The sequence below is a fragment of the Leucoraja erinacea genome, chromosome 20 (assembly GCF_028641065.1).
Source record: "Leucoraja erinacea ecotype New England chromosome 20, Leri_hhj_1, whole genome shotgun sequence".
Classification (NCBI taxonomy): Eukaryota; Metazoa; Chordata; class Chondrichthyes; order Rajiformes; family Rajidae; genus Leucoraja; species Leucoraja erinaceus.
In genome coordinates, this window is record NC_073396.1 from 105,684 (window position 1) to 119,514 (window position 13,831).

General features: G+C 43.4%; 1 protein-coding gene across 1 annotated transcript in view; it reads right to left on the reverse strand.

Annotated features, from left to right (window-relative positions):
* The window catches only part of smg1 (SMG1 nonsense mediated mRNA decay associated PI3K related kinase), a 154,926-nt gene that overhangs the window by 24,369 nt on the left and 116,726 nt on the right, over positions 1-13,831 (reverse strand). Inside the window, exons 55-57 of the mRNA XM_055651886.1 lie at positions 11,206-11,346; positions 9,076-9,228; positions 6,053-6,232 (exon numbers count right to left, since the gene is read on the reverse strand). Of these exons, the coding sequence (XP_055507861.1) occupies positions 6,053-6,232; positions 9,076-9,228; positions 11,206-11,346 (474 nt within the window). The remainder of the gene's footprint in view (positions 1-6,052; positions 6,233-9,075; positions 9,229-11,205; positions 11,347-13,831) is intronic.

Consider the following 13,831-nt stretch of genomic DNA (forward strand, 5'->3'; position numbering starts at 1 on the left):
TCAAGTTGACTGGAGCAGGTTAATTGAGGGGAAAGCTAGATGCAGGAAGATTGTTTCCAATGTTGGGGAAGTCCAGAACAAGGGGTCACAGTTTAAGAATAAGGGAAATCATTTAGGACCGAGATGAGGAAAACATTTTTCACACAGAGAGTGGTGAATCTCTGGAATTCTCTGCCGCAGAAGGTAGTTGAGGCCAGTTCGTTGGCTATATTTAAGAGGGAGTTAGATGTGGCCCTGTGGCTAAGGGATCAGGGGGTATGGAGAGAAGGCAGGTACAGGATACTGAGTTGGATGATCAGCCATGGTCATATTGAATGGCGGTGCAGGCTCGAAGGGCCGAATGGCCTACTCCTGCACCTATTTTCTATGTTTCTATGAAAGGAACATCCGCCAAGTGAGATGTTTTTAAAAGTGTACTGAAGAAAGCTGAGGATGTGTACGTCCCCGTTAGAGTGAAGGGCAAAACAGGCAAAAGTAAGGAAGCTTGGCTGACGAGGGAAACTGAGACGTTAGTCATAAACAAGAAGGATGCATGGGACAGGTATAGGTAGCTGGGATCAAGGGCATCCCTGGAGGAGTTTCAGGAACTCACGAGTACACTAAAAAATCTGAAGGGCAAAAAGGGGCCAGGAGATAGCTCAGGCGGGTAGCAATAAGAACAATTCCAAAATATTTTATAAATACATAAGGGGGAAAATGTTAGAGGGAGAGGGAGAGGGAGAGTGGGACCTCTCAGGAATCAAAGTGGTCACCTTTGTGTGGAGCCACAGGAGATGGGCAAGGTCCTAAATTAGTATTTGTCCTCTGTATTAACCGAGGAGAAAGCCAGGAGGACAGGGGAAATTGGAGCAGTCACTAGAAGTGTCTTGAGAGAAATCAGGGTTATCATTGAAAAAGTACTGAAGGTACTGTCGTGTTTAAAAGTAGACAAACCTCCAGGGCCTGATCAGATATATCTGAAGACATTGCGGGAAACTAGAGAGGAAATTGCGAGAGCTCTGGTTGAAATTTATGATTTATGCTTAAATACAGGAGAGGTGCCGGTAGACTGGAGGGTGGCAAATGTTGTGCTTCTTTTCAAGACGGGCTGCAGGGAAAATGTTGGGAACTATAGGCCGGTGAGGTTAACATTGATAGTTGGTAAGTTGCTGGAGAGTATTCTGAGGGATAGGATATACAGGCATTTGGATGGGCAAGGGGTGTTTAGGGATAGTCAGCATGGGTTTTGTACGTTTTGTCCCGTCTCACAAATCTGATTGAATTTTTTTGAAGATGTGGCCAAAAAGTTTGATGAGGGCAGAGCTGTAGATATTGTATAGATGGACTTTAGTAAGGCTTTCGACAAGGTGCCGCATGGTAGACTGCTCTGGAAGGTTATATCGCATGGGATCCAAAGAGAGATAGCCAATTGGATAGCAAATTGGCTGCATGGAAGGATGCAGAAGGTGATGGTGGAAGGTTGCTTCTCAGACAGGAGTTCTGTGACTAGTGGTGTACCACAGGGTTCGGTGCTGGGCCCGTTACTGTTTGTCACCTAAATCAATGATTTGAATGGGAACATACAGGACACGATTAGCAAGTTTGCTGATGATACTAAAGTTAGCGGTTTTAGAGATAGTGAAGATGGTTGTGAACGATTGTAGCAGGATCTAGATAGATTGGACAGGTGGTCGCAGAAATGTTCGATGGAATTTAATACAAAATGCGAGGTGTTGCATTTTGGGACATTGAACAAGGGTAGGACCTACACAGTGAATGGTAGGCCTCTGGGTAGTGTTGTAGAGCAGAGGGATCTAGGAGTACAGGTGCATGGTTCCTTAAAGGTTGAGTCGCAGGTAGACAAGGTGGTCAAAAAGGCTTTTGGCACTTTGGCCTTCATCAGTCAGAGTATTGAGTATAGAAGTTGGGAGGTCATGTTGCAGTTGTATAAGACATTGGTGAGACCGCAGTTAGAATATTGTGTTCAGCTCTGGGCACCGTGTTATTGGAAAGATATTGTCAAGCTTGAAAGGGTTCAGAAAAGATTTACGAGGATGTTGCCAGGACTAGAGGGTGTGAGCTATAGGGAGAGATTAAGTAGGCTGGGTCTCTATTCCATGGAGCGCAGGAGGATGAGGGGTGATCTTATAGATGTGTACAAAATCATGAGAGGACTAGATTGGGTAGATGCAGTCTTGCCCAGAGTAGGGGAATCAATGACCAGAGGACATAGGATCCAAGTGAAGAGGAAAAGATTTAATAGGAATCCGTGTGGGAACGTTTTCACGCAAACGGTGGCAGATGTATGGAACAAGCTGCCAGAGGAGGTAGTTGAGATCACCTCTTTCTTTAGTAAAGATGGTTGTTCCCTAGCTGCTGTAGATGAATCCCTCATCAGTATCTCCTGTGAGTAGTTCTACTGTCAGTTCCCACTCTCCCAAGACAGAACAAGGAGAGATCCTCTAACCATAACCTTTCATCCACATGCTCCGTATCCATACAACCACCTTCAATGTGATCCCACCATTGGTCGCATCTTCCCATCCCCAACTCTTTCTGCTTTCCATGGATTGATACCTCTGTAATGCCTTGGTTCACTCATCACTTCCTACCCAAACCACCCCCTCCCCAGGTACTTTCACCTGCAATCAAAGTTGATGTAACAGCTGTTCCTACACCTGGTCCGTCACATCCATCCAGGGATCCAAGCAGCCTTACGGTGAAACAGAAGTTCATGTGCACCTCCTCTAACCTCATCTACTGCTTTTATTACTTCCAAAGCGGCTTACTTTACATTGGCGCCACAGAACGTAGACTAGGCAACCATTTCACCAAACTCTTGTACTTGTACCAAGGCCTGCTGTCCTGGGCTACCTCCATTGCCAGAGACCACGTGCAGACTAGAAGAATAGCACCTCAAGTTGCTTATTATCTAATGCTATTAACATTGAATTTTCCAATTTTGAGTAACGACTCAAAGATCGTTTCCAATTTTGAGTAACGATTGAAAAGACTAGGCTTGTATTCACTGGAGTTTAGAAGGATGAGGGGGGCCTTATAGAAACATATAAAATTATAAAAGGACTGGACAAGCTAGATGCAGAAAAAATGTTCCCAATGTTGGGCGAGTCCAGAACCAGGGGTCAAAGTCTTTGAATAAAGGGGAGGTCATTTAAGACTGAGGTGAGAAAAAACTTTTGTCACTCAGAGAGTTGTGAATTTATGGAATTCCCTGCCACAGAGGGCAGTGGAGGCCAAGTCACTAGGATTTAAGAGAGAGTTAGATAGAGCTCTAGGGGCTAGTGGAGTCAAGGGATATGGGGTGAAGGCAGGCACGGGTTATTGATAGGGGACAATCAGCAATGATCACAATGAATGGCGGTGCTGGCTCGAAGGGCCGAATGGCCTCCTCCTGCACCTATTTTCAATGTTTCTATGACTTAATCTCACCACCTCCCCCTCCACTTCCCTATTGCCTACCCAAATGCTCACCCATTTCTCCCACCCAACCCCCGCCTGACCCTTCCACTGGTTTCACGCCTCTCCTACAGACTTTGTCTTCTTTTCATCTCTGGCCTTTGTCCACCCATCTACCAATCCAGCCCCCTTACCTGCATCCACCTATCAATTTGCCAGGCTTGTAACCCAGCAGCATGAATGTTGAATTAGCAACTTCTACATACACTCTCCACCCTAGTTTTACCCCCACCTTGCTCCCCCATTCCTCCAATAAACATCAGTGAACCACTTCCAAGGTTTACAACGATGTATCCCTCTTGGGATCACACAATCCCTGGCCAACAATTGGCCTATCAGGGAACCACCTGCCTGACGTTATGCATTGCCGGCCCCGATTTGTCCTGGTCTTCCCCCCCCCCCCCCCCCCCCTCCCCTCCCTATAATCAGTCTGAGGGGTCCTAACTCAAAACATCACCTATCTATTTCCTCCTCCTATTTTGTGTCTATCTTTGGTATAAACCAGCACCTGCAGTTCCTTTTTATTCCATTGAACCTTTAGCTGCTTTGACTTTAAAGTAATGGAATTCTCCTGAATGTGCACTGCTCTATTAAAGATCTTTTCAAAATATCTTTTTTGCAAAAATTTAATCACTCCTCATTTTTGCCAAAAAATGTAATGCACTACTCATCTCTCAGCATCTCAATCAATGCGATGCAAGTTTAGACGTCAAGATCCTCCTATCACGTGCGACAATTGGAAACGATGCAAAGGTTGAAAATGAAACTAGAAAACATGAAATTAAATGAAAGGAAACATCCAGGAGGATCTGAGATGGAATTGAAGGCTTTGTGACCAAGTTTGCGGCTGATATGACGATAGGTGAAGGGGCAGGTAGTATTGAGGAGACTCTGCAGAAGGAGTTGTACAGGTTGGGAGAATGGGCAGAGACATGGAAAATGGAATACAGCATAACAAAATGTACACTCATGCACTTTCTATAGAAGGAATAAAAGTGTAGACAATTTTCTAAATGGGGAAAGGATTCGGAAATTGGAGGTGCAAGGAGTGTTGGTGCAGGATTCCCAAAAGGTTAATTTGCAGATTGAGTCAGTAGGGAAGGCAGATGTAATGATATCCTTCGTTTCGAGAGGGCTAGAATATAAAAAAAACAAGGATATAATGCTGTCGATTTATAAGACGCTGGTCGGACGACATTTGGAATATTTTGAGCAGTTTTGGGCCCCATATCTGAGGATGGATTTGCTGCCGTTGGAAAGGGTTGAGAGGAGGTTTAGTCAAGAGTATTTTATTGTCATCTGTCCCGAAACAGAACTATGAAATTCTTTCTTGCAGCAGCAAGAGAATGATCCTGGGAATGTTTGGGTTAATGTACGAGGAGCATGGGCATGTACTCGCTAGAGTTTAGAAAGATGAAGTGGGTTCTCATTGAAACTCGCATAATAATGAAAGGCCTTAATAGCATGGATGTGGAGAGGATATTTCCAGTTGTGGGAGAGTTTAGGACCAGAGAGAACAGTCTCGGAATCAAGGGACATAAAGAAGAATTTATTTAACAAAGGGGGGGTGAATATATGGAATTAATTGCCAGACAGTTGTGGAGGTCACCATTGTTTTTTATTTTATACCAGAGGTTGATAGGTTCTTGATTGATAAGTGCGTCAAAGATTATGTGAAGGCAGGAGAATGGGGTTGAAAGGGAAAAGTAAATCAGCCATGATCAAATGGTGGGGTAGACTCGATGGGCCGAAAGACCTAATTCTATTCCTACATCTTATGATCTTAAAAAGGAAAGCCTGATGCTAGTAGGGTAGGTAGTGACCAACAAAAATCACAAGCAATCAGGAACAGAACTGCATCTTTTAATTGTGCTCTCTAACTGATAAAATAACAGCCTGGATTTTTGCTGGTAAGTTCTTGCAAATTCAGGTATCACACAAACACAAAGAAGTTGCAATATCACTGGTTCACTCTGCCAATGATTTCTTGTGAAATCCCACAACTGAATTCTTCAAGAAATCAAATGGAGCAGCAACAAAATGATGAAACTGAACTCAGTTGAACAATCTCAGTCTACAGTGAATCATAGGGGCATCATGCAACAGTTGCCTGTGGGGGCTGATGTGAACCATGCAGACACTCAGATGAGATCAAGGTTAGAGCAGATTCTGGTCATGGTGACAGCCGTTTATTGCCAGTGATTAGCCACTGCTGCGCCATATGTTGACCTACTGCCCAAGTCTCAGGGGCTCTCAACTCATGTTGGATGTGACCAAAAGTGACGACTCCCCCCCCCCCCCACCTCTGCTGGTGGCATCACTCACCCAATCCTGGGCACTTCTCTATACTGCAATCTCAGAAACTATCATCTCTCCAAATTGTTAAATGATTTAATTCTCCACAAACCCATGAGATGACCGTGAATGTGCTAAAATAAATCAGTGCAAGACGATTACCAGTTTATCTACTTCAGCAAATTCCAGTATAAGGATTTTCTTATGACACAGATTATGAAACCCTTTGTAAAAGCTTATTTGAAATAAAAATTACACAGGCTTGTGCTAATTCTTTTTTAAACAGTCTATTTCAACTCACCAAACGCTTAAGTAGCCGAAGTTCAAGGTCAGAAACTGAACTGCTAAATTGCGATGCAAATGAACACATTTGTTGACATTGTTTTATTAGGTCAAACAGTGCAGTGTCCAAACTCAAGGCCTCTGCTGTCCGTGTTCGTAAACTTTCAAAATGGAGTATTGTGCTACAGAGGAAAGTCACCTGGGCAAACAAGAAACAATTTAAGAGGCAGTAAAATAACCTGTGCTCTATTTCAAGCATTACTCCTTTTATAAACATACTTCTAATAAGTTATGATCAGGTGTATATTTCATACAAGCACAGCATTGAAGCAGCCATTTGGCAACACCAGTCCATGCCATTGAATCTATTTCCCACATTTCATCACTTACATCAGTTATCAAACCCTGTTATCCTCTCGTAAAATTCTTTTAACCGTGCTAGACTGTGGCACTACATGAAGCTAACCATGCACATTCGGAGTGTCCAAAATACAATCCGAGCATAGGCTCCATTTTAAAAAGCACACGAGGAGAGAGATATCATCACATCAGATTCCTTTACTGAAATTGACAGAGAGAAGAACCAATTCTATTCCTCCATCACCTCTCCGTCTTGTCTTAGTGCAAAGTCTAATTGCCCTTTAGGTTTACTGCCCAATTACCTAAAAATAAGGAGTTCCAGAATAAATATTGGAACAAATTTCAACGATCATAAGAAAATTATTTGTCATAACAATCTAAAGATCCACACGAATATTTAACATTTTCTCTTTAAGAGTAGTTGCAGATTTAAAACTTGTGTTTTAAATTAGCAGAGTTCAAAATGTTTTGAAAAAGATCAGTTTTTGAATATGTTTGCTCCAGATGACCGAATTCTGTGGAAATGAAACCATTTTGTTAAAATATAAAAACTACCTGCCATAAAAACGAAACTACCTTGCATTAAACTGGACAGACTAAAAGCATCAAAGGAGAGGATGTGGCAGGAATAAGTAATTTGGGGCCACTCGAGTTGCACTACTACGAAATATAATTGAGAACAATTCATATGGGTAACGGTGTTAGTTTAGTGTGGATTCAAATCTAGAAACAAACTAATTGTGCCAATCCATTGGGGCACACGTTATTTTCCACTCAAAGGAAGCAAAACAAGCTTTAACTTTTAATTCCACCAATGGATTGTCAAATCAAATTACACTGGAAATAATGAAAGACTGGATATATTTAAGGCAGAGATAGATTCTTGATCAGTACGGGTGTCAGAGGTTATGGGGAGAAGGCAGGAAAATGGGGTTGGGAGGGATAGATCAGCCACGAGTGAATGACGGAGTAGACTTGATGGGCAGAATGGCGTGATTCTACTCCTATCACTTATGACTTTACTGGCTTTATCTTGCACTAAATGTTATTCATATCAGAGATGTGCGGTCAGGGGAGGCAGGGCCTCACCTGTCATACTCCCAATGAAAATTGCTATTAAGAAAAGTAAAGAAAAATAAAATAAAATAAATATAAAGATCTATTATAAATGTCATTTCTATATGAATCTAATCATTTTTTATAGTCAAAATCGCAACATTTTCGGAGCTCCGCTGCAAATACAGGAAGAGATGAGAGGCGAGGCAGCAACGAGCTGAGCCTCTCCGATTGTGCAACCCCTCAGAAACTGTATGGAACGCGGGCAATAAGCGTGTGGCTGTTACTATCTCTATGTATGTCACCAAAGTAATGTTTGTAGACCGCTTCATTACATGTCCTTACCTTCCATAGTCCAAGTAACGTATTTCACATATAAAGATATTACATTTGTGCTCGCTGGTCTCACATAAAACTGTAATGGATAAGCTCCAGGGGAGGCAGCGATCACATCTGCCTCACAAGGGGGCGTGTCTTGAGACCGGTGGAGGAAGAGCGAGCGTCAATTACGTAGACACAGCCAACGTAATTGACGCTACCTCCCTCTCCCTCCACGTTAGCCAGCTTCAACAGCGGCGGCGCAGTACTGCATTCCACCGCTGGTGGCGCTGACTTTCCAGCCTCGGGCGGTGTTCGGCCCTTCGAGCCAGCACCGCCATTCATTGTGATCGTGGCTGATCGTCCCCAATCAATAACCTGTATGCATGTGTTGTAAAGAATGCTGATATGAAATATGAAACATATGGTAGTCATTGTGCAACCTGCCAATTGGATGGTGAATTTAAGCTACCTCTATTGGGTTCATATGTGTGTAAATCTGGCTCTGATACTAGCCAGTGCCTCCCCAGCCATTGACCTCACCGCACGTCACTCATTCATATTATTATCTTTATCATTTATCTGTACACTGTGAATGGCTCGATTATAATCATGTATTGTCTCTCCGCTGACTGGTTGGCACACAATAAAAGCTTTTCAATGTACCTCGGTACAAACATGGCAATAAACTAAAGTTGAAATATTTTGAGAGATTACATTAGAAAAGCTCCTGAACTAATCCTCTTGTGTTGTGAATACATTATTTCATTATTTCCAGTGTTGCTTGATTTGACAATCCATTGGTGGGATTAAAAGACCATTGGAAGAAGTCCAATCAAAGATAGTCCGAGGCTCTCCAAAGATAGCAGTTCAGGACTGGTCTCTAGTTGTGGTAGGATGGTTCAGTTGCCTGATAACAGCTGGGACGACTCTGTCCCTGAATCTGGAGTTGTATGTTTTCACACTTCTATACCTTTTGCCTGATGGGAGAGGGCAGAAGAGGGAGCGGCCAGGGTGAGACTCGTCCTTCATTATGTTGCCGGCCTTGCCGAGGCAGCGTGAAGTATAAATGGAGTCAATGGAAGGGAGGAAGGTTTGTGTGATGGTCTGGGCTGCGTCTTGAAGGTTACTTCACAATAAAAGATATTACATTACATGAAATAAACCATATATTGTATCAAATGTAATCTTTTCCTGTATATCAAAGGGGTGTGAATACGTCACGCAGTGAACCCGTGCAACATTTGAGTGTTCAGGTTGGGAAATGAACAAGCCTTGGAGTGGCTCTGGGGGCAAGCGTATACGTACTTGGTTTGCACGTTGACTTTCCTTCACTACCAGATTTCTCCTTTCAGAGATCGTTGCCTCAAAATCTTGGAGAACAGGTGCCAGAGCAGGATTAGCACCTCCTGCCCATTTCAAGCGTTGCTCAATGCTGGCTTCCAATGCTGCCAGTTTCTCCTGTGTGACAAAGAGCCATCATGTATTGTTATATTTCTGACAGATACATATATACATAGATACATAGACAATTGGCGCAGGAGGAAGCCATTGGGCCCTTTGAGCCAGCACCGCATTTCAATGTGATCATGCCTGATGATCCACAATCAGTACCCCGTTCCTGCCTTCTCCCCATACCCCTTAATTCCGCTAGCCCTAAGAGCTCTAACTCTATTTTGAATGCATCCAGTGAATCGGCCTCCACTGTCTTCTGAGGCAGAGAATTCCACAAATTCACAACTCTGTGTGAAAAGGTTTTTCCTCATCTCAGTTCTAAATGGTCTACCCCCTATTCTTAAACTGTGGCCCGGTTCTGGACTCCCCCCAATATCGGGAACATGTTTCCTGCATCTAGCGTGCCCAATCCCATAATAATTTGATGTTTTTAATAAGATCCCCTCTCATCTTTCTAAATTCCAGTGAATACAAGCCCAGTTGCTCCATTCTTTCATCATATGACTGGTCCCACCATCCCGGGAATTAACCTCGTGAACCTACAGTGCACTCCTTCAATAGCAAGAATGCCCTTCCTCAAATTAGGAGACCAAAACTGCACACAATATTCCAGGTGTGGCCTGTACAACTGCAGAAGGACATCTTTGCTTCTATACTCAACTCCTCCCTTTATGAAGGCCAACATGCCATTAGCTTTCTTCACTGCCTGTTGTACCTGTATGGTTACTTTCAGTGACTGATGTACAAGGACACACAGATCTCATTGTACTTAGAAACATAGAAAATAGGTGCAGGAGTAGGCCATTCGGCCCTTCGAGCCTGCACCGCCATTCAATATGATCATGGCTGATCATCCAACTCAGTATCCTGTTCCTGCCTTCTCTCCATACCCCCTGATCCCTTTAGCCACAAGGGCCACATCTAACTCCCTCTTAAATATAGCCAATGAACTGGCCTCAACTACCTTCTGCGGCAGAGAATTCCAGAGATTCACCACTCTCTGTGTGAAAAAAGTTTTCCTCATCTCGGTCCTAAAAGATTTCCCCCTTATCCTTAAACTATGACCCCTTCTCCTTCTCTACTTCTCCTTTTCCTAACTTAACACCATTCAGATAATAATCTGCCTTCCCGTTCTTGCCTACAAAGTGGATGACCTCACATTTATCCACATTATAATGCATCTGCCCACTCACCCAACCTGTCCAAGTCACCCTGCATCCTCATAGCATCCTCTTCACAGTTCACACTGCCACCCAGCTTTGTGTTATCTGCAAATTTGTTAATGTTACTTTTGATTCCTTCATCAAAATCATTAATATATATTGTAAATAGCTGCGGTCCCAGCACCGAGCCTTGTGGTACCACACTAGTCACTGCCTGCCATTCTGAAAGGGACCCGTTAATCCCTACTCTTAGTTTCCTGTCTGCCAACCGATTTTCTATCCATGTCAATACCCTACCCCGAATACCAGGTGCTCTAATTTTGCCCACTAATCTCCAGTGTGGGACCTTATCAAAGGCTTTCTGAAAGTCTACTGGCTCTCCCTTGTCCACTTTACTTGTTACATCCTTAAAAAATTCAGCTGAGAAAATTATACATTGAGGAAAAACGGTGAGATTGTATTCAAACTGAAATTAAAGGGAAAAAGGACCATAGGATTTCAAAAATAGCAGCACCATTTAAAAATGTCTGACGGTGGATTAATGTTAGGACATAGTAAAACAGTCACTGAAGAGAATAACAATTTGCACACATAATGTATTTGCAGAAATCACATTTTAATAGTTACCATGCACCATATTTGTGATTATGCCCGATTCCATCGAGTTGAATATATATCTTCCACATGAATTTGCAATATCAGTTTAAATACAAAACACCTCACCAGAAAGCAATGCAAAAGGCTCATGTTTGACCTATCATTGGCCTATTCACCCACCAATAAGCCAGAGCTATAAAACGTTGAAAGATAAGTAATTTACCTGTACTGTGGAAACAGAAACCTCCAGCTGGCTAAGTGCATGCAATTTCTTTTTCATGTTGGAAAGAATTCCTGTGCGAGGTGGAGGTGTAACTGTGGAAACGGGCTGAGTTCTATTCATAAGAATATCTTCATGCTGCCACTAATGGAAACAACGGAACATTTAGTTAAAATTAATGCCATATACTCACACTCAGTTAGGCTTTGTAATGCAGACAATAACTGGAAAATAATTGTAAAAGGACATTTACAAAAACAGAAAACAGTAGGTGTTGCTGTTATTTACTGCTCGAATACAGCAACCTCATTTTTTATTTAAATAAATAGTATTAATCTGGATGCCGCTAAAATGAACTTGTCCCTGTTAAAAAATTAAAAGGGATAGCACAAACACTGGTGATCTAACATCAAATTGATTCCAGGGATGCATTAGAATAAGCGAGTTCAGTATTACAACTGCGCATGCCCAGGTCATGGGTCATTCGGGATAAACATTCTCGCCAGCTGAGCAACTGTGTGTGTACGGACCTGCGTATTCATTTCAATGAGATTTATAAATAAATCTAATTGTGAAATATGTCAGCAGTCGGCCACAGCGTATTGCAGGCTGTACAAATCCACAATTGTATCTATTTAAATTATTGTCTCAATACACAGTCCAGAACAAGGGGTCACAGTTTAAGGATAAAGGGGAAATCTTTTAGGACCGAGATGAGGAGAACTTTTTTCACACAGAGAGTGGTAAATCTCTGGAATTCTCTGCCGCAGAAGGTAGTTGAGGCCAGTTCATTGGCTATATTTAAGAGGGAGTTAGATATGGCCCTTGTGGCTAAAGGGATCAGGGGGTATGGAGAGAAGGCAGGAACATGATACTGAGTTGGATGATCAGCCATGATCATATTGAATGGCGGTGCAGGCTCGAAGGGCCGAACAGCCTACTCCTGCACCTATTTTCTATGTTTCTATGTTTACAGCACCAGCCTTGAAAACGCAAGGATGCATGGAACGAAACTGTCAATTATCAAATCCCTGGCATTAGCCCGAGTCACAGCCATTCAAACTCAATATTGATTTACACGACTTACAAATTGTGCAGTCAACCAATTTGAGACAGTCCTTACATTCCTATCTAAACAACATTCCAGGGTTGAAGGAAACGAGGAGAATGTGCATTGTGGGGGGTAGGTTGGAAAGATCAGATTGGATTCGAACAGGCTGGTTAAACTTTCGAGGTGGATTGGCTTAAATAAAGATGATGTCACTTTACCAGCCTCTGGGGTTGGTTCCAGTCTGTCAGGACACACAGTTGGGAGCCGGGTCCGGGTGACTGGGCGGTGATAATTATGAGAATTTGCAGCCATTTGAACCGTAGCGAAACTCGAGGCTTCACTCGAGGAGTGGGTCGCAGCTCCCCAGCTGACGGGGCCTATTCTCGCTCTCGGCATTCAACACCATCATTCCCGCAAAACTTGTCCCCAAGCTCCTTGATCTTGGACTGGAGACCTCCATCTGCGGCTGGATATTCGACTTCCTGACGGGCAGGCCCCAGGTGGTGAGAATTGGCAGCCACACCTCTTCCTCACTGATCCTCGACATAGGTGCACCACAGGGCTGTGTGCTCAGTCCTCTCCTGTACTCCCTGTTCACGCACGACTGTACTGCTAAGCACAGCTCAAACATCATCCTAAACTTTGCTGATGACACGACCATCCTGGGCCTCATCAGACAATAATGAGACGGCCTATAGAGAGGAGGTAAAGGCACTAAACAGCTGGTGCCAGGAAAATAACCTCTCTCTCAATGTCAGCAAAACTAAAGAGATGATCGTGGACAACAGGAGACAGCAGGGGAGTGGTCACCTCCCCATCCACATCGGTGATGCTGAGGTTGAAAGGGTCAGCAGCTTCAAGTTCCTCGGTGTGCACATCACTGAGGACCTCTCATGGACACCGCACATGGACACAATAACTAAGAAAGCCCGCCAGCGGCTCTTTTTCCTGAGAAGACTGAGGAAGTTTGGCATGAATGCGAGCATGCTCACAAACTTCTACAGATGCACCATCGTGAGTCTGCTGACGGGCTGCATCACAGTCTGGTACGGGAACTGTTCTGCCCACAGCCGCAAATCACTACAGATTCAGATTCAGATTCAATTTTAATTGTCATTGTCAGTGTACATTACAGAGACAACGAAATGCAGAGAGTGATGAAGGAGACACAGCACATCATTGGCAACTGTCTCCCGGCCATTCAGGACATTTTCCACCGGCGGTGCCTGCGGAAGGCACACAGCATCATCAAGGACCACAGCCACCCAGCACGCAGACTGTTCTCCTTGTTACCGTCAGGCTGACGATATAGGAGCATGGCTACACGCACTACCAGACTTAAGAGCATTTATTATCATGCCATCAGGCTTCTGAACTCATAAACGCATTATTTTATTATAGTCTTTTATTTACCAAGGTCATTTTTATCTTATCTTTTTTTAACCTTAATTTTTTCCTTGTAATATCATTGCTGAGGTGACCCGTTGTCTTGTCAAACACATTTTATTGTACCGTTGACCCCCTGTTAACCTACATATGATAAATAAAACTGAATTGACTGATCTGAAGGTGGCGCTG